The sequence below is a fragment of the Triturus cristatus genome, chromosome 5_2 (assembly GCF_964204655.1).
Source record: "Triturus cristatus chromosome 5_2, aTriCri1.1, whole genome shotgun sequence".
Taxonomy (NCBI): domain Eukaryota; kingdom Metazoa; phylum Chordata; class Amphibia; order Caudata; family Salamandridae; genus Triturus; species Triturus cristatus.
The window spans coordinates 1,097,205,155-1,097,231,371 of record NC_140588.1 but is presented as its reverse complement, the minus strand read 5'-3'; the positions used below and the strand labels follow the sequence as shown (position 1 = coordinate 1,097,231,371).

The 26,217-nt window shown below is 41.5% G+C and overlaps 1 protein-coding gene across 4 annotated transcripts in view; it reads right to left on the bottom strand.

Annotated features, from left to right (window-relative positions):
* LOC146829757 (uncharacterized) overlaps positions 1 to 26,217 on the bottom strand; it is a 224,399-nt gene that overhangs the window by 169,666 nt on the left and 28,516 nt on the right. For all 4 annotated transcript variants that reach the window (XM_085606723.1, XM_085606721.1, XM_085606720.1 and 1 more), the window contains exon 3: positions 17,950 to 18,033. In XM_085606723.1, the coding sequence (XP_085462849.1) occupies positions 17,950 to 18,033 (84 nt within the window). The remainder of the gene's footprint in view (positions 1 to 17,949; positions 18,034 to 26,217) is intronic.

Sequence of the window (26,217 nt, the reverse complement as noted above, 5' to 3'; positions counted from 1 at the left end):
ATGAGATGGGTTGTTGGGTAGAATTGTCCGAACATCAACAATGGTTGTTACCAAATGCTTATGTACTCCCAGTGGTTACTATGGCTCATGGTCCAGCTCACCTTAGTGCAAAAGGCATTTGTAAACTTTTAGCTCCAGTTTGGCAGAATGAGAACATCCCTAAATGTGCAGACAACGTAGTAAAGCATTGTATTGTTTGTCTGATGTACAATCCAGGAAAAGGAACCCCCACTCCAGCAGGTCATTTTGCTCCTCCGACATACCCATTTGAAGTGTTGCAAATCGATTACATTCACATGGATCGATGCAACAACCTCAAATATGTTCTGGTGGTAGTATGTGCCTTTTCGAGATGGATAGAAGCATACCCTTTGAAAGACAACACAGCTTTGTCCACAGTCAAAATCCTTCTAAAAGAGTTCTTTCCCAGATTTGGATTGCCGCGCATTGTCTGGAGTGACAATGGGAGCGAATTTGTTGGCCAAGTCATGCAGAAAGTTTGTGCAGGTCTTGGAATCAAGCAATAGTTCCAAGCGGCAAATCATCCCTAATCAGCAGGTTTAGTAGAATGCTATAATGGGACCTTGAAATTGAAGTTAGCAAAAATTCAAGCAAGTACGGGACTTAATTGGCCTGATGCTTTGCCGTTAGCTTTGCTATCCACCAGAACTGCAATACACTCTCGTCTGGGACTTAGCCCCTACGAAGTGGTGTTTGGCCATCCGGCCAACATATGGGGAATACCTCGTCCTAAAAAGTTCTCAGATTTGCCTTACCCAGTGTTGATTGACTATTTGCATGAACTTACAACTAAATTGCATGTCCTTCATCGACAGGTTCGGAGTGCTTTGCCGGAGGCTTCCACAGATCCAGGTCACTCCATCCGACCAGGTGACTGGGTCTGCATCCGCAATTTTCAGAGGAAGAAGAATTTGGAGCCCAGATGGCGGAAGCCCCAAATGGTTCTTCTTACGACGAGGACAGCAGTTAAAGTTGAAGGAAAGAAAAATTGGATTCACTGTGTGCACTGCAAGAAAGTACCTTTGCCCTTGCCTTTCGATCAGTGGGTTCGTAGAGGGATTGGTGACTGTGAAGGCGAAACAGTTCCATGATTCATACCCTTTAGCGATGCACACCTGAATGGGACATTGTCTGAGAAAAAGGACGATGACATTTTACAGAAAGCGATTCCATTGCACCGTCGTTTGAACACGACTAAACCAAAAACATTGTTTCAAGATCAGAGTGTTCCTGGGAAGGATCACTACAATCTTAGGCCCCGACAAAAGAACATTTGAAGACTTTTTTTCCCTTCTCCCTTGCGTAGTGTTCTGTTTAGGTTGCAGGGTCACGGTAGGAGTCTAGGTCACGACCTGAGTAGTGACAATAGGTCTGCAGGATCTTTCAGTGTCATAGGACGGTTGAGTATCGTGACTTTAGTGATTGAGGAAGATTGCCATGAGCATCCACTAGTGAAAATGGAAACTACACCAAGTATTGAAGAGAGAAGAAATTAAATAAAGACAGCATCTTGTAAAACATGTACAGTCATTGCTCCGGCGATTATTGGTTGGGTTGTTTATGTTTTGCAGCCAAGAAACACCTCCCCTTCCTCCTCTTTGTCTTCTTCTACTATCTCTCCACACCTCTTTCATACTTTTCCTTCACATGAACTTGTCAGAAGAACCGAATATTACAAAAAATCTTTTGTCCAGCTATTACACCAGCATCAATTAGTGGTTAACACAACTGATTGTTGGGTATGTGGTCTTATGCCGCCTACTACTGAGAAAGGAATACCATATTTAGTTCTCCCTTTCTCCTATGAGGGTTCCGCTTGGGCATTCTTTGTTATTTTCTCAAATGCGTATCAAAGTAAATTCAGACTGTCTGTTGCTTCGCAAATTAATTATCCAGATTTTAGTCATAGTTCTTTAATTAAAGGTATGGTAGTTATGGCTAAAATCATGGAGAATCGCGAGATTTCTATCGATGAGAGAAAAGCCTACACCAATTGGAACGTCACCCAATACATGTCGAGTCTTAATAATAAAATGGGAAAGGAGAAATCCTCACCAATCTGGACTGTACCGCATCAAGGTAATTTCTGTTTAAAAATAAACGATCGTTCTTCTGACACTGCACCAAAGAGTAACTGCTCCTATACATACATTTATTCCTCTCTGAACTCGCATCCTCTAGTACCGTCCCAGGGCACCTATTTCATTTGCTATGATAGAACTTATACCTGGTTGCCAACGGGTTTCTCTGGTACCTGCTACATAGCTTTCCTTCTTCCTCCTACTTACACTGCTTCTGCCAATTATCACCGAACCCGTCTCAGCCGAGGAATTATTGACTCCAAAGACACCACGGGACAAGAAGGAGGAGATTTCCTTAAAGGTTTTCTTTCTTTCTGGGGTGCAATGGCCAACAGCAGAAATATAAGGCAACTGGTCCGTGTTGTAGAGACTACAATAGACATCACTGTAGGAGCCTTGAATAATATCACGGCGGAACTACAGGCGGATCGTCTTATGACCTTACAGAATCGAGTTGCCTTAGACTTTATTCTTGCCGATCGTGGTGGAGTGTGTAAATTGATCGGGTCAAGCTGTTGTATTTTCATTTCTAAGGATGCTCCGACAGTATACCAAGCGATTTCCAAGTTGCATATAATCTCCGAGTCTATTCATCAGGACGAAGGAAATTGGTCCTTAACAGAATGGTTTTGGGGACTACTGTCCAAATGGGGTTGGAAAGTATTGACATTCCTTGGAGTAATTTTGACAATCATATTTCCTTGTTGTCTTTGTATGCACTGGGGTCCCGCTATCTGTGATCTTTGTGCCACTATGTGCATTTCAAGACCCAAACCTTAAGTAGCAGAAAACATAAGGATGATGCTACAACAACAGCTTGATGATCTCATGGCCATCGATGTGGACTCAGATTAACGTGAGTCTATCTTGCCTGAGTTCTGGCAAAAGGAGGGTCTGAGGAACTTCGATTTGCGATCACGATCGAATCGACCCGCCATTTTGCAACCCGCCGCCATTTTGTGTTGCCATCACTCAGGCAGCACAGCGAACGAAGTCTATTCTGCCTTTACCGTAGCTTGGTGTCAAAATACGTCCTCGGCCTTGTTTGCGAGGCTGGTGTTTGGACTAGCCAAGTACACTAATCCGTGTCTGGCTCTCCTAATCCCTGTTTCAACTATCTGTAGGCTCACACCATTCTTCCCTGATCATATCTTATCGACTGGCCTTCACTGTCTCCTGCTAGCATTCTCTTGTGTCATGCCCGTCCTCCAATACACACAAACGTATCTCACCACCTGCAAGTCAGTTGTATTCTGTTAATGAATCAGTTCGGGGGTGGGATAACAAACATAGTTGGAGGAGCGGACTCTCCGAGACATCTAATCTTTTTGTTTTCGAACCTTTCTTACTGGTTCCGCCTTGTTTTCCACTTACCCTATTGGCTCTTTTTTCCTTTGCTTGGGGCGTGTGTTTCGTTAATAATTTTATATTGTATAGTATTTAATCTGATGCGCCACAGAGTGAAGTGGCAGTCTCCTGAGAACCTACTTTGTGTACTTCTAGGATAACTGTACTAGCTGCACCTAAATAAATCCAATCTTCTAACGCCGACAGAGTGTCCCGTGTCTCTGTGTAACGAAGCAGGTGAACCCAGAAGACGGAGGGCGTACCCTGCGCCGCCAGGTCCAAAAGGTTCTGGTTCTTCACCCGTCATCTTCAACCATGGTCAGACCGTCTCATTACGATGCAGTCAGTCAGAAATTCACTCAGATCTCATTCCCCACAATGGAGGCAGTGCCTTCTCAGGCACCACTGTGGGGATTATGATCCACCTTTCCGTCAGCCATTTCACTTTGGTTCTTCCAATGTGAGAAGGCTGAGGGAAAGGCTTTGTTGGGGCCCCTAGTAGGGCCCCTGTCCCCCCTGGCCTTCTGCTATGGGTCTGGGAGGCACCTGTGGTGCCCCTTTTACCAGCCCTGCATACTGTGTCAGGCACCGCAGGGTGCCTTTCACAGGGTGTAGGGATGTTTACAAACATGCCTTTTGGCATTGTGGCTTGCGCTGTGGCCATTTTCCGGGCTGTGCTAGGAGGCATGTGTCCAACCACCTCCACGGTGATCAGATCATAATTTGGTGGCGGGACTGCTGATTACCTGTCGGCCGGTCCCGTTCCCGCAACGATGGCAGTCGGATACCCGTCCGACCACCATCATAATCAGCCGCTATGGTTCTCTTTACAATTAGTGGTACAAAACATTTAATTATAGAACCAAAAGCTATTGTACTTACCTAAAACTATGAAATGGCCATCTCTGTTGACGTTCCACAAATGTAGAGCCATTGATTTAATGATCCATCAGTGAAGTGACATCGGGGTCAGGTATGGTGCCGACGGTATACCTGTGCTGAGGCAGAGTTGAGATCACATATGTATAGTTGCACTTACTACTGAGACGACAGCTGCATGGTTTCCTAGGGACCATCGCACCTTACCTTTTGGCACAACCTACATGAAGCAGGCTTCAACGCTAATCGGGCAGCACTTTTCTTTCCAGGTTTCTGGGGCCACCTTGGTCCTGTTGTCCTTTCAAATCAACAGCTATTTAATCCAAAAACAGTGGCAAGCTCTTTTTTCGTATGAAACCTCTATGCTCCCTCGTGTGTGGTTTCCAACACTGGTCATGTGTTGCTTTCTTGAAGCAACTGTTTGACATCTGATCTTCAGGAAGGACCACTACTTGACTGTACTTTGCTCCCCTTTTCCCAAATTTCATGTCTTTGGGAACTTTTCGAGGCTACTGGATTGGCTGGTGAACTGATCGGTAGTCGTGGATAGTAATATACCGAACACCTCTTCTGTTCCTGTGCCAGCAGCTTGTGTGGTCTCAGTCTGTGTCTACAGGAGATGCAGGGCTCCCATTTATTGTCCTTTACAGAGGCCTTGGTGCTCTCGCGCCTGTGACAGATGTACAGTAAGGGATGCCTAAGTGCTTGGTAAACAGAAGTCTCAGGTGCCTTCCTCCTGGATGAAAGTTACAAGTATCAAGGGTTGTGGCCAGGGTTGTCCACTCTAGTGGAATGCATCGAGTTAGAGAACTTTCACTCGGTGTGAAGTGCATGAAGTGAGTGCTCATCGCCCTGCTGTCAAATGCAGGGAGTGAACACACCAGGCTTGTGTGAATTTAATAAAGTGTATGTACTTCCCCTTGGTGTGCAATGTATAAAGAGCATGCCTCATGTTGGTGTAAAATGCATGAATTCTTTGCATGTCACCCTGGTGTAAACTGCACTAAATGAGTATGCCACAGCCTGGTGTTGAATGGGTGAAGTGAATGAGTCTTAACCTGGTGTAAAATGCATGAAGCTAGTGTACATCAACTTGGTATGGCGTGCATAAATAGAGTGCACCTCATCCTGATGTGGGATGCATGAAGTGAGTATCCTCAACCTGGCATGGATGAGATGAGGAGAGCGCATGTCACCCTGATGTGGAATGCATTGACTGAGTCTTCTACACAGTTCTATGGAATACATGAACTGAATGCACCTCACCCTGGTGTGAAACACACAAAGTGAGTGCACTCCACCTTGGTCTGGAATACATTAGGTGAGTGCACCCCCACCCTGTGTGGAGTGCATGAAGTGACTGCACCTACTTAGCTGTGGAAAGCATGAAGTGAATGCACCTCACCCTGGTGTGAAACACACAAAGTGAGTGCACCCTACCCTGGTCTGGAGTGCACCCCACCCTGGTGTGGAATGCATGAAGTGAGTGCTCCCCACCCTGGTCTGGAATACATTAGGTGAGTGAACCCCACCCTGTGTGGAATGCATGAAGTGACTGCACCTACTTTGCTGTGGAAAGCATGAAGTGAATGCACCTCACACTGTTGTGAAACGCACAAAGTGAGTGCACCTCACCCTGGTGTGGAATGCATGAAGTGACTGCACCTCACCCTGTTGTGAAACACACAAAGTGAGTGCACCCCACCCTGGTCTGGAGTGCACCCCACCCTGGTGTGGAATGCATGAAGTGACTGCACCTACTTTGCTGTGGAAAGTATGAAGTGAATGCACCTCACCCTGGTGTGAAACACACAAAGTGAGTGCACCCCACCCTGGTCTGGAGTGCACCCCACCCTGGTGTGGAATGCATGAAGTGAGTGCACCCCACCCTGGTGTGGAATACATTAGGTGAGTGCACTCCCACCCTGGTGTGGAATGCATGAAGGGACTGCACCTACTTTGCTGTGGAAAGCATGAAATGAGTGAGCCCCACCCTGGTGTGGAATGCATGAAGTAAATACATGCAATCCTTAAGTGAAATGCATGAAGTGAGTGCACCTCACCGTGGTGCATGTACTGAGTGGGCCAAAAGCACAACAGATAAGCGTACCCTAGAAGGGTCTGTAAGTGATACTGGGCAATGGATGTTCTACAGGAAGAAAACCACACAATTTGTATTCCCTGCTAAAAGAAGTACGGACTACAAAGCAGGAAGTGATAAACGCTTCTTCTTCCTGAGGGAGAAAACAGGACCTTGTAGGAACTGTGACACACAGGCAAAGAACTTCCTAACCTCACACCCAGGAGTGGTAGTCCCCAGAGGTGTGTGTCTTGAACACATATGGGGGCCTTTGGTCAAGTAAGAGCTCACTAGAGGGAGAATCTAGATGGTATCCTGGATGAAAAGCATGCAAGTCACCACATTTCTGCGGGTAAACTACAAGGGTAAGTCAGAGAGTATTATTTATTTTGTTGGTTTGTAAAGTACAGGCGTGTGTCATGCCCCCACTTTGTAGCTCTAGACCTTTTAAAGGGACTCTTTTCACGTGCAATGGTCTGATCGAGTGCAACTGTAAGCTCCAATAGTTATAAGAATATTGATACTATCTGTTGACCAGGAAGAGCACCCTACTGGGACTTTTCTAACGGGTGAAGTGTGAGAAAGGGTCTCTTTTTGGACAGTGATGGGGCTGAGAGAAGTTCTTCAGGCTCCCTCAGGCAGAGGGTGAAGCCTAGCAATATTTGTGAAATTAAATAACATTAAAGTGTAGATAGAAGGTGAAGCCTAGTAATGCTCAGGATGCTAAATAACATTAAAGTGCAGATAGGAGGTGAAGCCCAGCTTTGCTTGTGATGTTAAATAACTTTAAAGTGCAGATAGAAGGTGAAGCCTAGTAATGCTCAAGATGTTAAATAACATTAAAGTGCAGATAGGAGGTGAAGCCCAGCTTTGCTTGTGATGTTAAATAACTTTAAAGTGCAGATAGAAGGTGAAGCCTAGTAATGCTCAGGATGCTAAATAACATTAAAGTGCAGATAGAAGGTGAAGCCTAGCAGTGCTTGTGATGCTAAATAACATTAAAGTGCAGATAGAAGGTGAAGCCTAGCAGTGCTTGTGATGCTAAATAACATTAAAGTGCAGATAGAAGGTAAAGTCAAGTAATGCTCAGAATGTTACATAACATTAAAGTGCAGATAGAGGGTGAAGCCTAGTAATGCTCAAGATGTTAAAGAACATTAAAGTGCAGATAGAAGGTGAAGCCTAGCAGTGCTTGTGATGCTAAATAACATTAAAGTGCAGATAGAAGGTGAAGCCTAGCAGTGCTTGTGATGTTGAGTAACATTAAAGTGCAGCTAGAAGGTGATGCCTAGCAGTGTTTGTCATGTGCAGATAGAAGGTGAAGCCTAGTAATGCTCAGTATGTTAAATAACATTAAAGGATAGGTAGAAGGCGAAGCCTAGCAATGCTCAGGATGTTAAATAACATTAAAGTGCAGATAGAAGGTGAAGCCTAGCAATGCTCATGATGTTAAATAACATTAAAGTGCAGATAGAAGGTGAAGCTTAGCAGTGTTGGGATGCTAAATAACATTAAAGTGCAGATAGAAGGTGAAGCCCAGCAGTGCTTGTGATGTTAAATAACATTAAAGTGCAGATAGAAGGTGAAGCCCAGCAGTGCTTGTGATGTTAAATAACATTAAAGTGCAGATAGAAGGTGAAGCCTAGTAATGCTCAGGATGGTAAATAACATTAAAGTGCAGATAGAAGGTAAAGCCTAGTAATGCTCAGGATGTTAAATAACATTAAAGTGCAGATAGAAGGTGAAGCCCAGCAGTGCTTGTGATGTTAAATAACATTAAAGTGCAGATAGAAGGTGAAGCCTAGTAATGCTCAGGATGGTAAATAACATTAAAGTGCAGATAGAAAGTGAAGCCTAGCACTGCTTGTGATGTTAAATACCAATAAAGTGCAGATAGAAGGTAAAGCCCAGCAGTGCTTGTGATGTTAAATAACATTAAAGTGCAGATAGAAGGTGAAGCCTAGTAATGCTCAGGATGGTAAATAACATTAAGGTGCAGATAGAAGGTAAAGCCTAGTAATGCTCAGGATGTTAAATAACATTAAAGTGCAGATAGAAGGTGAAGTCTAGTAATGCTCAGGATTTAAAATAAGATTAAAGTGCAGATAGAAAATGAGGCCTAGCAGTGCTTGTGATGTTAAATAACATTAAAGTCCAGATAGAAGGTGAAGCCTATCAATGTTTGTGACCTTAAATCACATTAATGTAGATGTAGATAGGGAAGCCTAGCAGTGCTTGTGATGTTAAATAACGTTAAATTGCAGCTAGAAGGTGATGCCTAGCAGTGCTTGTAATGAGCAGATAGAAGGTGAAGCCTAGTAATGCTCAGGATGTTAAATAACATTAAAGTGCTGATAGAAGGTGAAGCCTAGTAATGCTCAGGATGTAAAATAACATTAAAGTGCAGATAGTTTACGGGCGGAGAAAAGTGCCTGCAAAAAACTGGAACGAATTTGGCGACGCTCACATAATGAGCAAGCTAAAATTTCTTATAAAGCAGCCATGGCAACTTATCATAAAAATGTTAAATTGGCCCGTAAAATCCACATTGCTGAAACTTTACAACAGGCTGGTAATAATGCTAGGATGCTTTTTCAAATAGTACAGGATTTTACCAACCCTAAATCCTCTCAGACTATGGTTAGATTTTCTCAGACACTATGTGATGACATCTCCTCCTTTTTTGTACAAAAAAATTGAGAAAATCTATCAAAATATCATCCTCTCTAATACTCCTACCTCTATTCCCGCGGAGACTACTCTTCACCCCAATAGGGATGGACCTTATTTGACTTCATTTCCTGCTGTTACCATCTCAGAAGTGCAAACTCTATTGGAATCCACCAAATCCGGATCCCCCCTGGATGCCATTCCCGCTAAAATCTCCTCCAGATTTGCTGCTCAGTTGGCGCCCCCATTTTGCTCCATAATTAACACTTCTTTAAGATCTGCCTGTCTCCCCCAAACGTGGAAACACGCACAAATTTTGCCTATTCGCAAAAATGCTATCATCTCTCCCGGGGAAGTGTCAAACTATCGCCCGATCTCATTGCTTCCTCTACAGAGCAAGATCGCGGAGAAGCACATTAACAAACACTTATCTGCTTTCCTTGAGTCTTCTGGTGCTTTGGACATTTCGCAGTCCGGCTTTCGAGCAAAACATAGCACAGAGACTGCCTTGGTGGAGGTGACGGATAATATCAGAATGGCCCTGGATCAAGGTCAAGCGGCACTCCTGGTGCTGCTTGACCTTTCAGCGGCATTCGATACCATCTCTCACCAGGTTCTCTTGCATAGACTATTAGAGTGTGGCATCTGCGGATCCGCACTAAGCTGGCTGTCAGATTTCTTGTCCAACCGCACTCAGGCAGTGTCAATGGGTCCTTTCACATCTGCTCGCTCACAGGTTACCAGGGGCGTCCCGCAGGGCTCTTGTTTGAGCCCTACGCTTTTTAATATCTATGTGACGCCCCTGGCAATACTGATGAGGGACTTGGGATTTAATCCCATCTCTTACGCAGATGACACTCAGCTCCTCCTCACCTTCGACAAAAGGAGGTCAGACACACAAACCATTTTTTCTCAGGGTATGATGGCTATTGCCTCCTGGATGAAAGCCAACTATCTCCAGTTAAACTCTGAGAAATCTGAGATTCTGCTGTTCGGAGGGGCTGACATCTGCTGGTCACCCAGCTGGTGGCCGGAGGAGCTGGGTAAAGCCCCTGCACCTAAAGAGGTGGCTAAAAATCTGGGCATTAAGCTTGATAATAAACTCACATTGCAGACCCATGTTAACACTGTGGCAGGGTCATGCTATCACACTCTAAGTCTACCTAGAAGAGTTTTCCCGTTGCTTCCATTATCCACCAGGAAGACTCTAATTCAGGCCTTGCTCATGATTGATTACTGCAATGCTCTTCTTCTCTCCGCTCATGCTGCCTCTCTGGATCAATTGCAGGTCATTCAAAACACAGCTGCGCGACTGGTTACGGATTCTCCGGCCAGAACACCTTCTTTGCCTCTATTGCATGAATTACACTGGCTGCCAATTAGGAAAAGAGTGCAATTTAAAACAGGTTGCTTGATTTTTAAGGCTCTAAATGAGCTGAGTCCCTGTTATCTAACTACGAAATTAAAAGCCTACAATCCTATATCTTCACTTAGATCAGGATCAAAAACTCTGCTTGCTGTTCCTAGAATATATAAGGCCCGTTCTGGTGGCAGAGCCTTTTCGTACCTTGCCCCTTTGTTTTGGAACAGACTTCCCCAATATTTTCGCACGGAAATGTCCCTTCTTTGTTTTAGAAAGCTGATGAAAACATACCTCTTCTAGCCCAAGATAGTCAGCTGTCGCAAGCGCAGAGATACCCTCATGGGTGATTCAGCGCTATATAAAACTATAAATAAATAAAATAAATAAATAAAATAAATAAATAGAAGGTGAAGCCTAGCAATGCTCTTGATGTTAAAAAACATTAAAGTGCAGATAGAAGGCGAAGCCTAGTAATGCTCTTGATGTTAAATAACATTAAAGTGCAGATAGAAGGTGAAGCCTAGTAATGCTCAGTATGTTAAAAAACATTAAAGTGCAGATAGAAGGCGAAGCCTAGTAATGCTCAGGATGGTAAATAACATTAAAGTGCAGATAGAGGGTGAAGCCTAATAATGCTCAGGATGGTAAATAACATTAAAGTGCAGATAGAAGGTGAAGCCTAGTAATGCTCAAGATGTTAAATAACATTAAAGTGTAGATAGAAGGTGAAGCCTAGTAATGCTCGGGATGGTAAATAACATTAAAGTGCAGATAGAAGGTGAAGCCTAGCAGTGCTTGCAATGTCAAATAACATTAAAGTGCAGAAAGAAGGTGAAGCCCAGCAGTGCTTGTGATGTTAAATAACATTGAAGTGCAGATAGAAGGTGAAGCCTAGTAATGCTCAGGATGGTAAATAACATTAAAGTGCAACTAGAAGGTGAAGCCGAGCAGTGCTTGTGATGTTAAATAACATTAAAGTGCAGATAGAAGGTGAAGCCCAGCAGTGCTTGTGATTTTAAATAACATTAAAGTTCAGATAGAAGGTGAAGCCTTGTAATGCTCAGGATGGTAAATAACATTAAAGTGCAGATAGAAGGTGAAGCCCAGCAGTGCTTGTGATGTTAAATAACATTAAAGTGCAGATAGAAGGTGAACGCCAGCAGTGCGTGTGATGTTAAATAAAATTAAAATGCAGATAGAAGGTGAAGCCTAGTAATGCTCAGGATGCTAAATAACATTAAAGTGCAGATAGAAGGTAAAGCCTAGTAATGCTCAGGATGTTAAATAACATTAAAGTGCAGATAGAAGGTGAAGCCCAGCAGTGCTTGTGATGCTAAATTACATTAAAGTGCAGATAGAAGGTGAAGCCTAGTAATGCTCAGGATTTAAAATAAGATTAAAGTGCAGATAGAAAATGAGGCCTAGCAGTGCTTGTGATGTTAAATAACATTAAAGTCCAGACAGAAGGTGAAGCCTATCAATGTTTGTGACCTTAAATCACATTAATGTAGATGTAGATAGGGAAGCCTAGCAGTGCTTGTGATGTTAAATAACGTTAAAGTGTAGCTAGAAGGTGATGGCTAGCAGTGCTTGTGATGAGCAGATAGAAGGTGAAGCCTAGTAATGCTCAGGATGTTAAATAACATTAAAGTGCAGATAGAAGGTGAAGCCTAGCAATGCTCTTGATGTTAAATAACATTAGAGTGCAGATAGAAGGTGAAGCCTAGCAGTGCTTGTGATGTTAAATAACATTAAAGTGCAGATAGAAGGTGAAGCCTAGTAATGCTCAGTATGTTAAAAAACATTAAAGTGCAGATAGAAGGTGAAGCCTAGCAATGCTCATGATGTTAAATAACATTAAAGTGCAGACAGAAGGCAAAGCCTAGTAATGTTCAGGATGTTAAATAACATTAAAGTGCAGATAGAAGGTGAAGCCTAGCAGTGCTTGTGATTTTAAATATGATTAATGTGCAGATAGAAGGTGAAGCCTAGCAATGCTCGTGATGTTAAGTAACATTAAAGTGCAGATTGAAGGTGAAGCCTAGAAGTGCTTGTGATGTTAAATAACATTAAAGTGCAGATAGAAGGTGAAGCCTAGTAATGCTCAGGATGTTAAATAACATTAAAGTGCAGATAGAGGGTGAAGCCTAGTAATGCTCAGGATGGTAAGTAACATTAAAGTGCAGATAGAAGGTGAAGCCTACCAGTGCGTGTGATGTTAAATAACATTAAAGTGCAGACAGAAGATGAAGCCTAGTAATGCTCAAGATGTTAAATAACATTAAAGTGCAGATAGAAGGTGAAGCCTAGTAATGCTCGGGATGGTAAATAACATTAAAGTGCAGATAGAAGGTGAAGCCTAGTAGTGCTTGTAATGTCAAATAACATTAAAGTGCAGAAAGAAGGTGAAGCCCAGCAGTGCTTGTGATGTTAAATAACATTAAAGTGCAGATAGAAGGTGAAGCCTAGTAATGCTCAGGATGGTAAATAACATTAAAGTGCAGCTAGAAGGTGAAGCCGAGCAGTGCTTGTGATGTTAAATAACATTAAAGTGCAGATAGGAGGTGAAGCCCAGCTTTGCTTGTGATGTTAAATAACTGTAAAGTGCAGATAGAAGGTGAAGCCTTGTAATGCTCAGGATGGTAAATAAAATTAAAGTGCAGCTAGAAGGTGAAGCCTAACAGTGCTTGTGATGTTAAATAACATTAAAGTGCAGATAGAAGGTAAAGTCAAGTAATGCTCAGAATGTTACATAACATTAAAGTGCAGATAGAGGGTGAAGCCTAGTAATGCTCAAGATGTTAAAGAACATTAAAGTGCAGATAGAAGGTGAAGCCTAGCAGTGCTTGTGATGCTAAATAACATTAAAGTGCAGATAGAAGGTGAAGCCTAGCAGTGCTTGTGATGTTGAGTAACATTAAAGTGCAGCTAGAAGGTGATGCCTAGCAGTGCTTGTCATGTGCAGATAGAAGGTGAAGCCTAGTAATGCTCAGTATGTTAAATAACATTAAAGGATAGGTAGAAGGCGAAGCCTAGCAATGCTCAGGATGTTAAATAACATTAAAGTGCAGATAGAAGGTGAAGCCTAGCAATGCTCATGATGTTAAATAACATTAAAGTGCAGATAGAAGGTGAAGCCTAGCAGTGCTTGTGATGGTAAATAACATTAAAGTGCAGATAGAAGGTGAAGCCTAGTAATGCTCCGAATGTTAAATGACATTAAAGTGCAGATAGAAGGCAAACCCTAGTAATGCTCAGGATGTTAAATAACATTAAAGTGCAGATAGAAGGTGAAGCTTAGCAGTGTTGGGATGCTAAATAACATTAAAGTGCAGATAGAAGGTGAAGCCCAGCTTTGCTTGTGATGTTAAATAACTGTAAAGTGTAGATAGAAGGTGAAGCCTTGTAATGCTCAGGATGGTAAATAAAATTAAAGTGCAGATAGAAGGTGAAGCCTAACAGTGCTTGTGATGTTAAATAACATTAAAGTGCAGATAGAAGGGAAAGTCAAGTAATGCTCAGAATGTTACATAACATTAAAGTGCAGATAGAAGGTGAAGCCTAGTAATGCTCAGGATGGTAAATAACATTAAAGTGCAGATAGAAGGTAAAGCCTAGTAATGCTCAGGATGTTAAATAACATTAAAGTGCAGATAGAAGTTGAAGCCCAGCAGTGCTTGTGATTTTAAATAACATTAAAGTGCAGATAGAAGGTGAAGCCTTGTAATGCTCAGGATGGTAAATAACATTAAAGTGCAGATAGAAGGTGAAGCCCAGCAGTGCTTGTGATGTTAAATAACATTAAAGTGCAGATAGAAGGTAAAGCCCAGCAGTGCTTGTGATGTTAAATAACATTAAAGTGCAGATAGAAGGTGAAGCCTAGTAATGCTCAGGATGGTAAATAACATTAAAGTGCAGATAGAAGGTAAAGCCTAGTAATGCTCAGGAGGTTAAATAACATTAAAGTGCAGATAGGAGGTGAAGCCCAGCTTTGCTTGTGATGTTAAATAACTGTAAAGTGTAGATAGAAGGTGAAGCCTTGTAATGCTCAGGATGGTAAATAAAATTAAAGTGCAGATAGAAGGTGAAGCCTAACAGTGCTTGTGATGTTAAATAACATTAAAGTGCAGATAGAAGGGAAAGTCAAGTAATGCTCAGAATGTTACATAACATTAAAGTGCAGATAGAAGGTGAAGCCTAGTAATGCTCAGGATGTTAAATAACAATAAAGTGCAGATAGAAGGTGAAGCCTAGCAGTGCTTGTGATGTTAAATAACATTAAAGTGCAGACAGAAGGTGAAGCCTAGCAATGTTTGTGACCTAAAATCACATTAAAGTAGATGTAGATAGGGAAGCCTAGCAATGTTTGCGATGTTAAATATCTTTAAGTACATGTAGACTTTAAATAACATTAAATTACAGGCATAGAGTGAAGTCTAGCAATGATCATCATGTTACATCACTTTAACTTACAGGTAGTGAGGCCTAGCAATGGACCCTCCTACCCACAAAACTGAATACAATTAAGACAAATAATATTCTTGTTCCTTGGTACACTGAATCCCTAAAGAAGGAAAAATCCATACGTACGAAACACGAGCACAAATGGAGAAAGTCTAAATCAGATGAGGATGAACTCATTTATGTATCTCCAATAAGAAAATATCTAAAAAAAAAAAACTCCAGTTAATAGAATAAACTCTGCAAAGAATTATTCAAAGGAGATTTTCAAAATTTTAAAAGAATTCACTAATCCCACTATTTGTTCTACCATCCCAGCATCTCAGATTCTCTGTGATGATAGTGCATTTAATTTTGAACAAAAGATTAATAATATTTACAAATCTCTTCCACATACTGTGGCATTGACAAATCTAGCTTCCCCTGAAGTCCTAGCTACCACTGAGTCCACCACCCTGGAGTTTTTTAATTTTGCTGCCACTGCTCAAGTATTGGATTGGCTGGATAGGATTAAACCTGCATCCCATTTGGATCCCGCCCCCCCTTACGTTATTGCCACTCTGGCTCCAATACTTCTTGCCCCCATTAAAGACCTATGCAATCTTTTGTTTAACCCCTTCACTGCTAGGCCTTTCCCCCCGTGCTAAGCCTTTTTTGGCTATTTGGGGTAGTTCGCGCTTAGGTCCCTGTAACTGTTTGGCCACACACGGTATCCACGCCAAATTTACGTCCTTTTCTTCCAACATCATAGGGATTCTAAAAGTACCCAGGGGTTGTGGATTCCCCTGGAGGGGTCCCAGAAATTAGCCAAAATACAGCTACATTTTGTTCTTTTTGGAAAAATGGGAAAAATTTGCTGCAAATGAAAGCGTCTGGGTATTTCCCTGCAAATGATATCAAAATAGCTTCTGTCGGGCTGAAATCGCTATTTTTCCAGCTTTTTACACAGTTTTGGGTTTTTTCTGGGACATAGCCTATCTTTGCTATTTTTTGTGCTTTCAAACTCCTTCCAGTTAATGGTAGAAGTGGGTATGAAAGCAATAATGGATCCTGAAAAGCTATACATTTTTAACAAGTAGACAAAATTCTTAATTCAGCAAGGGGTCATTTGTGTAGATCCTTCAAGGTTTCTTTATAGAAACCAACAGTTACATATAGGAAAAATTGAAAATTAGTTGAAAAAAACAGCTTTTTGTGTCAATGTTTTCACCTGTAACTTCTAAATATTACAGCTCTTTGAAAGCAATATGACGTTACATCCGCAGGACCTTACTGGTTGTGGGGATATATAGGACTTGTAGGTTCACCAAGAACCCGAGGAAGTCAGAGCCAAAAACTGAGCAGCGACTTGCAATGGTTTTTTATTATGTACCAGGTATATAGCAATTACTCTGGGAAACTGTATACATGGAGAAATTGGTATGAAAGACACCTATGTATTTCTGAAATGGGAACAAAATATAGAGTTTAGAAACAGTAGATATATGCACAATTCCGAAATTGGGAACACTCATACTAGCATGAGAATTATCGGTCATTTTTCAAATTGACTTCTTTTTACACATTGTCTTTCATTTGGAAGGCAGAAATGCATTGAAAGTCAATAGGTAATAACAGTTGCTTTACAAATCTGAATTACCTTAAGTCTCCCGATAAAAATGGTACCTCACTTGTGTGGGTAGGCATAGTGCCCACGATAGGAAACGGCTCAAAATGCAACGTGAACACACCACATTTTCACAATGAAAAATTACCCTTTTTTTGCAAAGTGCCTAGCTGTAGTTTTTGAACCCTAGCTCTGCCGGCACCTAGGGAAACCTAGCAAACCTATATATTTTTTTAAACTAGACACCCAGGGGAACACCGGATGGGGTGACTTTACTGGGTCTCACCAGTTTCTGTTACCCAGAATCCCTTGCAAACCTAAACAAATGTCCAAAAAAACACATTTTCCTCACATTTCAGTAGTGGAAAGTTCAGGAATCTGTGTGGATCCATAAATTTCCACCCACTCCGCGTTCCCCAAAGTCCTCCGAGAAAAATGGTACCTCACTTACGTGGGTAGGTCTAGTACCTGTGACATGAAACGGCGCAAAGCGCAACGTGGACACACCACAATTTCACAGTGAAAAATTACCCTTTTTTGGCAAAGTGCCTAGCTGTATTTTGTGAACCCTAGCTCTGCTGGCACCTAGGGAAACCTAGCAAACCTATACATTTTTGAAAACTAGACACCCAGGAGAATCCAGGATGGGGGGATTCGACTGCCTCTTACCAGGTTCTGTTACCCAGAATCCCTTGCAAACCTAAAACATTGTCCAAAAAAAACATATTTTCCTCACATTTCTGTGGCGGAAAGTTTTGGAATCTGCGTGGATCCACAAATTTCCACTCACCCCACATTCCCCAAAGTCTTCCGAGAAAAATGGTACCTCACTTGCGTGGGTAGGCCTAGTGCCAGTGACATGAAATGGCACAAAACGCAACGTGGACACACCACAATTTCACAGTGAAAAATGACCCTTTTTTGGCAAAGTGCCTAGCTGTAGTTTTTGAACCCTAGCTCTGCTGGCACCTAGGGAAACCTAGCAAACCTATACATTTTTGAAAACTAGACACCAGCCAATGTTATCACGTTTCAAGGAGCGAGCACCTGCACGTTAACTCTGGTCAGCAGTGTTAAAGTGCGCAAAGCAGCAAAGACAAGATCATCAAAAATAATGGGAGGAAGGGAAAAAGTTTGGGGCAGGACCATCCTAAGGCTGACAGGTCTGACACATAGCCAGACCTTTGACCTCATTCTTTGAAGTGCAGCAAATGTGAAAAGATAAATACAGAATATAAAGGCATTTTCATATATCGCTTGGACTTTCTTGATCCACCAAAAGCCGCCTTCTGACCCACCAGTGGGTCCAATCCACATTTTAAGAAACACTGTTCTATGTGCATAAGATGTTCTGATGCCAGTGTGCTTACAGCTCTACACCATCCCTTAACCAACTTACCTATGCTACTTTGCATTCCATGAACAGCAAATATAACGTTACCTGTGGGATCAGTATTTTCTGGTGGGCTGCTTGCGTTTTCAGGGATATCCATGGTAAAAAAATCATCAACTATTGGTCCTAGTTCTGAAAAAAAATATAAAACTTTATAAACATCCTCATCGTAGATCATTGAGAGAATAAGTCTTCTAAGATCAGCAGAGCACACAGACCATGTGAACGTCTCGACGGCCTTTTGATACTTTGATGTGACTCAAAAACAGGAAAATGAGGAGAAAAGGAAGGGTAAAGTGTAGGACTGCAGACAGGAAAGTCAAAAGTGAAAGACTAATGAAGAAGAGAGGACTGGAGGGCTAGATAAAGAGATAGAAATAAGGATAAAAGAATGGAAAAGGAGGGAAACTGTGGGTTGGAAGAAGAAATTAAGCAGGGAGGGATGAAATGATGTTATTTCAATGTGCTACATTCATTCATACACATGGCTGGTTTATTGGCAATAAGAGACAAGTCTAAACAAAGTAATATAAAAAGAACAGACCAACGTGCAATGCCTGCTTCAGACATGGATCCTGGGCTCACTAGTTCGTACGCATACATGCCAACAGACGTCAATCAGATAGTTGACTCCAGGATTCAAAAGGCAAATATGGCTTCAATTCAGCTTTCTCCTACTTAAAAATGCCCATCCAATGCAAAATCGTCAACTATTCGTTCTATTTGTAAAAGAAAATATAAAACTGCATAACATCCTTGTGGTGTTCTCTGAAGAAGTGAGACCCACGCAGTTCAAGTAAGTCTCTGGTTCTTTTTATTCACCCCAGCCATCAACTGTTCCAGAGTAACTGACACCACGAGAATGTCACAACATCATCATGTTCCATTCAGAATAGGAACACCATGACATAGTGATGTTCTGTTTAGAACATAAAGGAGCCATCATATAAACAATAAAGGACCATGTCACACATCTTCTTTCTTTACAGCAAATAGCAACGAAAGAAAACTTAACAAATATAACCCTTCAAATACAGAGGTTGTCTTCGAATTCTACGTCACACATCTTCTTTCTTTATAACAAGTAACAACAAAAGAAAACTTAACAAATATAATCCTTCATATACAGAGGTTGTCTTCGAACTCTCTGACTCCTCAGTCTACAATTAGCTGGTAGAGAACTAGAACTTGGAGAATAGGATCATGTTGACTCGTCGATGAGTAAGAGCGAGAGCTAACCATATTATCCATAACTGGTTGTTGCCTAGAGCAGACCACTATTACTCTGCTCTTATTCCAGATTCTACCATCAATAGTCTTCACAGTATTCTTAAATATTTTTATAACTTGTCTTACACCCGTGTACTTTGACCACGGCTTACATGTAACAGGTGCCTTAATTCTAACATAGTCACCCACTTTTACATCATTGAGTTGAACACTCTTTTTCTTGTCAAAATAGATGTTCCTTGTCCACTGCTTTTCTAACTCCTTAAGTCTCCAATCAACCTTTGTTTAAGCTCATTCAACCTGGACATAGTTTAGAGTTCGAAGCTCTACCCTTGAATAATTCAAATGGAGACCTCCCTGTAGTTGTATGGGGAGACATGCGATAAGCAGTGATTCTATCTTGTAATACATTCTTTGAATTGAGATTACTTGCCCTGGCTAATTGAATGCTTTCTTTGAGAGTTTTATTAACCCTCTTGACAGCACCGGTGGTCTCTGGATGATACACAGAGCTCCTTTTGTGAATTATCCCACAGTCTTTCAAGTATGTCTGCATTTCAGCAGAGCAAAATTGAGGACCATTATCAGAAAGAATGCAATTGGGATAACTTTCCCTCTTAAAAATTTCCTCCAAAAATGTTATAACATTGGTAGAAGAAATGTCCCTAACTGAGCTCACTTCAACCCATCTTGAATACAGATCTAATAGCACAAATAAATATGGGGTATCACTGGCCCCATGCAAAGGACCTACTATATCAATTGCAGCTTCATCAGAGGGATGTTTTGGTAATTTTCTACAGACCATAGGTAACTGTTTTTAAGAATCTTATCACTTGAGCAGCACTCCATGCAATCACGAACCATTCTCTCAACTTCTTTGTCCATCCCTGGCCACCAGAACTGCATCCTCAAATACTCCTCTGTTTTTACAATGCCCAAATGACCAACATGTGCAAGATTAAGAAGCTTGCCGCGAATACCAGAAGGTGGAACAAGACGTGTGCCACGGACTAGCAGACCATTCATAACAGCCAATTCATCATAGACCAACAACCAAGGTTTATCAAGGTGTTTGTTTTTTCCTGATTCTAATAGTTCAATTACTGTTTTAATTTCTATATCCTTGGCATCTTCGGATTTCCATTCATTTTCATCAATCGCACCCAAGGTAATCTCACTGACATTAACAACATCATCCAAAAGAAACTCATCCTCCTTGTCAACTTCATCAACATTGACCAAACGAGATAGACAATCTGCAGAGTTATTAATCGCTCCTGGAATGTAGTCTACCTCAAAATCATACTCTTGAAGAGCGATAATCCACTTTCTTATCCTAGATGAGATAGCGTCCAGTCCTTTTATTGAGAATATTTCCTTTAATGGCTTGTGGTCTGAGAGAACTTTAACCTTCGTACCCCATATCAAATTCTTATATTTTCTCAAAACCCAAAAAATCGCTAGCGACTCCTTTATAATGACGGGGTAATTCAGTTCTGAACCCCTTAAACACCTGGAGGCACAAGCAATCAACCGTTCTACACCACAATTTTTTTGAAGAAGAATAGCTCCTATACCTTTGGCACTAGCATCAGTGAAGATGTAGGTCTGATGGCCAGGCACAAATGCTTGTAATGAAGGAGCTTTCTTTAAATCTTCCTTAACAGAAAGAAATTCTCTTGCACATTCACGACTCCACTCAAATATCACATTTTTACCTGTTAATTTCCTAAGATTCTGTGTCTTGTCAGAATAACCTTGGATAAACTTAGCGTAAAATTCAACCATACCTAAAAAAGATAGCAACTCCTCCTTGTTACAAGGTTCATTCATTTTTACAATAGTATCAACAAGTTCTTTTCTTGGAAAAACACCTTGACCAGTGATGCAATGACCTAGATCATTGACTTCTTCCACCTCAAACTTACACTTTTCTTTTTTAAGTGTCAATCCAGCTTTTCTTAGACTTTCCAACACAGCACACACTCTCGAAAAATGTTCAGCTTTGGTACTTCCATAAATTAACAGATCGTCTTGATAGCACTTCACCCCTCTGAGACCTTTGAGTACATTGAACATGATCCTTTGAAAACCAGATGCTGCCGAAATGAGCCCAAAAGGCATCCTAAGAAATTTGTAAGTACCTATTGGAGTTACAAATGCAGTTAAATCCTGGGAAGACTTCTCGAGCTCCACTTGATGATATGCAGACGCTAAGTCAAGAGTCGGGAAGTATTTAGCGCCCACCAAAGTGCTGACAATCTCATCAATATTGGGCAAGGTAAACCTGTCTACAAACACCTCTTTATTGAGAGCACGCAAGTCTATGCAAAGTCTAATGTTGCCACTGGCCTTCTTGGCTTCAGACTATGGGAGACAACCACTCAGTTGCTTCAACAGGCTCAATAACTCCCATATCAATCAAGCGTTGTAACTCTTTATGCACACTAGGCTATTCATTCAACGGTACTCTCCTGATTTTAGCAACAATGGGTACAGCACCATCTTTCAATTTTATCCGATGTTTATAACCTCTCAGACAACCCAACTTATCTTCAAAAACGTTCAGCAAGAATAGTTGCTGTATCGTCTACAACCTGTACTTGGACTTGTGGCACTGCATTAGGATTAAGAAGAACTCCCAGCAAACGTTGGTGAGGCCAACCTAAGAGTGCATCACCTTTTTTAGCCACATACACATTCCCAGCAGCCATTCGTCCACTCAATTCAATACACGCTACAAAATACTCTATGATGTTAATGGGCATACCACCATAACCCATGAGAGACACATCATTTTTCATAAGAGCAACCTTGCCTTCAAAGTGTTCTACGAAGATGTCTTTGCTAATAATAGTAAGATGTGAGCAATAATCGAACTTCACCTCAAGCTCGACACCTTCAATGGAAACAACATGAGATGGATGTTTAGCATTAGAGTCGTCAATATGATAAAGAATCTCTTTAACTTGCGGATGTTCTTTGACCTCAGATTGTTCCCTTTTTTTAACTTTGCTCTTGCAACACTTAGCAAAATGTCCCTTCCTCCCACAGATATTACAATAGACTTGCATAGCAGGACAGTAAGATGCATTAGCTCTATGTCCAAATCTGCCACACCTGAAACATATAGACCTTTCCTCTTGTGAAAAAGTTTTTTCTACTGGACGTGTAAATTTACTACTCTCCAACTCATTGGATAACTTGTTTTTTACTACTTACACAACCTCATCTACTTTGGCACTGGTAACACTAGACTTGTTTTTTTCAGTGCTTAGTTCATCAACACATTTCATCATGTGTTCAACACGTTTGGCAATTACTGACACCTCATCTAAGGGGGGTTCATCCTTTAACCATAATTCCTCCCTAATTTTGTCATGTGAACATTTTAAAACAAATTGATCCCTTATCCTTTCTTCTAACGCACCCTCAAATTTGCAGGTTGACGCAAGTTTTCTTAATCTAGTCACAAATTCCTCAACAGACTCCTCTTTTTTTTGTTCACATAAACCAAAATGATATCTCTCCATAATTGTGCTTACACGGGGAAGATAATGCCTGTCCAGTTGTAGTATGCAAATTTCATATTCATTTAATGCTCTCTGTTCTGCAGCACTAAGTTCCGGCAAATGTTCAAGCACTTCTTGCCCTTCCCCTCCAAGACAATGAAGTAGTAAAGAGTGTTTGCTTTCAGCACTCAAATTCGTGCCGCATACTCTAGCGTAGTTTGTGAAAATCTTCTTCCACTTCTGCCATTATACTGTGGGTTCACCAGGGCTAGTTAGGAAAAATGGTGGCTGTGTGACATTCTGTATGGTTATACTGGCTAGCAGAAACACTAATAAAAATTAACACACCAAATTTACAGGTTGACTGAGGTGTGCTAATCACCGAAGAATATGACTTCTCTCTATGTAGAAATGAAGCTGGTCCCCACCACACTTAAAAGGATATCTTGACTTTCAAAACAAAAATAATGTCTTAAATAAATAAGCTTCTTCCCCCCCAAAAAAATAAGTCTTACTGCAGAACAGTGTAGATCAATAGTTAACTTTAGCACATTAACCTCTAAAAACCATCACTAGAGTGTGAGAATCTTTAAATAATTACTCATGTATTTGTCATTACTGTATTCCTCCGTAGCGTGATGAAAAATTCAGTAAAAGATAACCAAAGAATCAGACTTTCAGCAATACACAAACTCCGTGGTTCTTGCTAGGAGTTCGTTGCTAGGTAACGCAAAACTTCTTTCTTTTTTTCTAAACTGGATGCGTGCGTGACCACGTACAACAATCATCAACGTCACTTCCTTTGAAACACGGATGCGCTACAACACCAGCTCGTGACGTGAGCGCCTCTTGTTCTTGAAACGCTGATGCTTTCCAAGGCGCGTTGAACAGCAGATAAATTAAGGCCTTAATACGTCATTGAAACGCAAATGTGTTTCACGACGCCCCTCCCGTAAATCTCCTCACCGGTGTTTGAATATTTGCTAAACACCTTCCGAACATCCCGATCTGCTGCTGGAGAAGCACAGAAACGCCTCTCGTCATTCGTCCAGCCACTGGAGAAGGTCAGTGAAACACTTCTGGGTGGAGAGGTGTGGCTCACTGGTTAGAGGTGGCAGATCTGTAAGCAGAGAATCAGCCAGGGACCAGGGTTCAATTCCAGACGCGGCAGGGTCGTGGACCAGGGTCAAAACGGACTTGATAATTCTCGCCTCGGTACCTACTCTAACCAGGAACACACTTGGCAACTCTGGGCATTAAGCTTGCCTCATCTCCACAACGGCCCCCCACAGACGCCGGGGATGCCTGGTTTCACCTTGGAGATACCCAGAAAGGGACCATCTCACAGGGATAGCCAGGATGGGTTCCCCAGTGGTCTATAGCGCCGGGACACTTCCGAGTAGCTGTGCGCGGTATAAATGAAAATAACATATCATAACATAACTTCTCTTTCTCTTGTTTTTAAATGGAAATACGGGAAACAAAATGAGATGAAGATCATTCGCCGAGGGACATCCTGATGTTGGGCTGAGACCACCTGCGTCGCCAAATAAATGTGGTGTTCTCTGAAGAAGTGAGACCCACGCAGTTCAAGTAAGTCTCTGGTTCTTTTTATTCACCCCAGCCATCAACTGCTCCAGAGTAACTGACACCACGAGAATGTCACAACATCATCATGTTCCATTCAGAATAGGAATACCATGACATAGTGATGTTCTGTTTAGAACATAAAGGAGTCATCATATAAACAATAAAGGACCATGACACAATCCTCATCATAGATCATTCACAGAATCGTTTGGCCAAGTTCAGCAGAACATATAGGCCATGCAAATGTGTCAAATGCCTTTTGATGGTTTGATGTGACTACCACAGCAACGTGTGGAGGAAAGGATGGGCAGAAGATGGAAGTCCAGACAGAAAAGGTGAAAATGAAGAAAGAATGGAGGAGATAGGACTGGAGGAATAGAGACAGAGATGGATGTAAGAATAGAAAAATGAAAACAAAGAGCAAGAAACGGTTGAAAGAAGTAAGTAGGAAAGGAGGGATGAAGATGTGTTATTCCAAAGTGTCACATTCAGTTACAGCTGCATGTGGCTTGTTGGCGGTAAGAGGCAAATTAGCACCAAATAATAGAAGAAGCACAGAACATAAAACCTAGGCGAGAAGGAGGTCTACAGGCTGCGAAATGGACAGAGTTCTTTCCTGTAAGTCTGGGATCCCTGTTCCAGCTACTGGCAGCCTGAAATATTAAGGCCAGCCCCCAGCTTTGCCATCTAAACTAGGAGAATGAAGCTCTCCGTAGTCGATAAATGTATTGCTATAAGGGACCAGAAGGTTTCAATTTCATTTTCAGAGACGTGGGTCCAGGTCACTGAATGCTCCATGAACAAGATAGTGTGTTTTTCAAGCATTAGCAATGCCAACAGGACTGCTTTGCATTTTAACTTTGCAGTAAGACATTAAAAAAAATCCTAATTAAAAACACGATATCCCCTCATGTACTTTCATTCATTCTCTAGGTATTAGGTGATCTACAAAAAAAAATTTTTTAACAAAATTAATAAAACGATCTCAGATACTTAGACTATGAGGAAGTGACTCCGTAACCCGATGGTGGTCAACCAAACGGAGCTACGTAAGGAGGAGGGCCGTTGCAAACTCCCCTAAACTATAAAACAAATTAAATGAATTTAGACATCGGTACAATCATTCGAATAATGAGTCGAGTACAAAACTTTATTATTTACCCAACGTTAACAATAGGTGGACCCCACCTTCACGTTAATATACTCTGTGGTTGCCGCCTCATTCAGATAATGAGTCGAGTACAAAACTTTATTATTTACCCAACGTTGACAATAGGTGGACCCCACCTTCACGTTAATAGACTCTGCGGTTGCCGCCTTAAGAAGAGCGGGCCGCTTTAACCACAAAACAAAACGTTAGCGCTTTAAGGAAAGCGGGTCGATTTAATTAGAACATGAAAAGTCGCGTATCTCTGACGCAGGATTCCAGGTGTAGATAATTTAACCATAGTGCCTAACGTATAAAAGTGACCACTAAAAAACATCAATCCATCGGTTACTGACCCGGGGATGAGAAATACGGGGAGACGGCACGATACCCAAAAAGGATCGTACAACGCCGCACCACGAGCAGACACCGCCAATTTACGAAGGTAATAACAGGACAAGTAGTTTGGGGGAACGACTTTCTCTTTATTTAGTTAAACATAGTCTCCGCCTTATAACTCGGTCCAGAGAAATATATTGTGTGATGTATGTTCACACACATGCTTATAAATGTAAGAAGGACATTACTATCTTTATCCTATATGCTTCGACTAAGAGGATAACATAAAACCGATGTGACTGCCTATATAGAACTGGATATTTAGTAAACTAAATCAAACCTAAATAAGATTCGTAGGAGGCTCGTGATTTACATTCATTATTTATAGACCTTATGACACCTTAATTAATATTATAGGTGCACATTTGGAAAAAATTCCCCTACGAGGAGCTAACGCTGGATAGTGGCAACCGTGTAGTATCGATGCAGTATCTT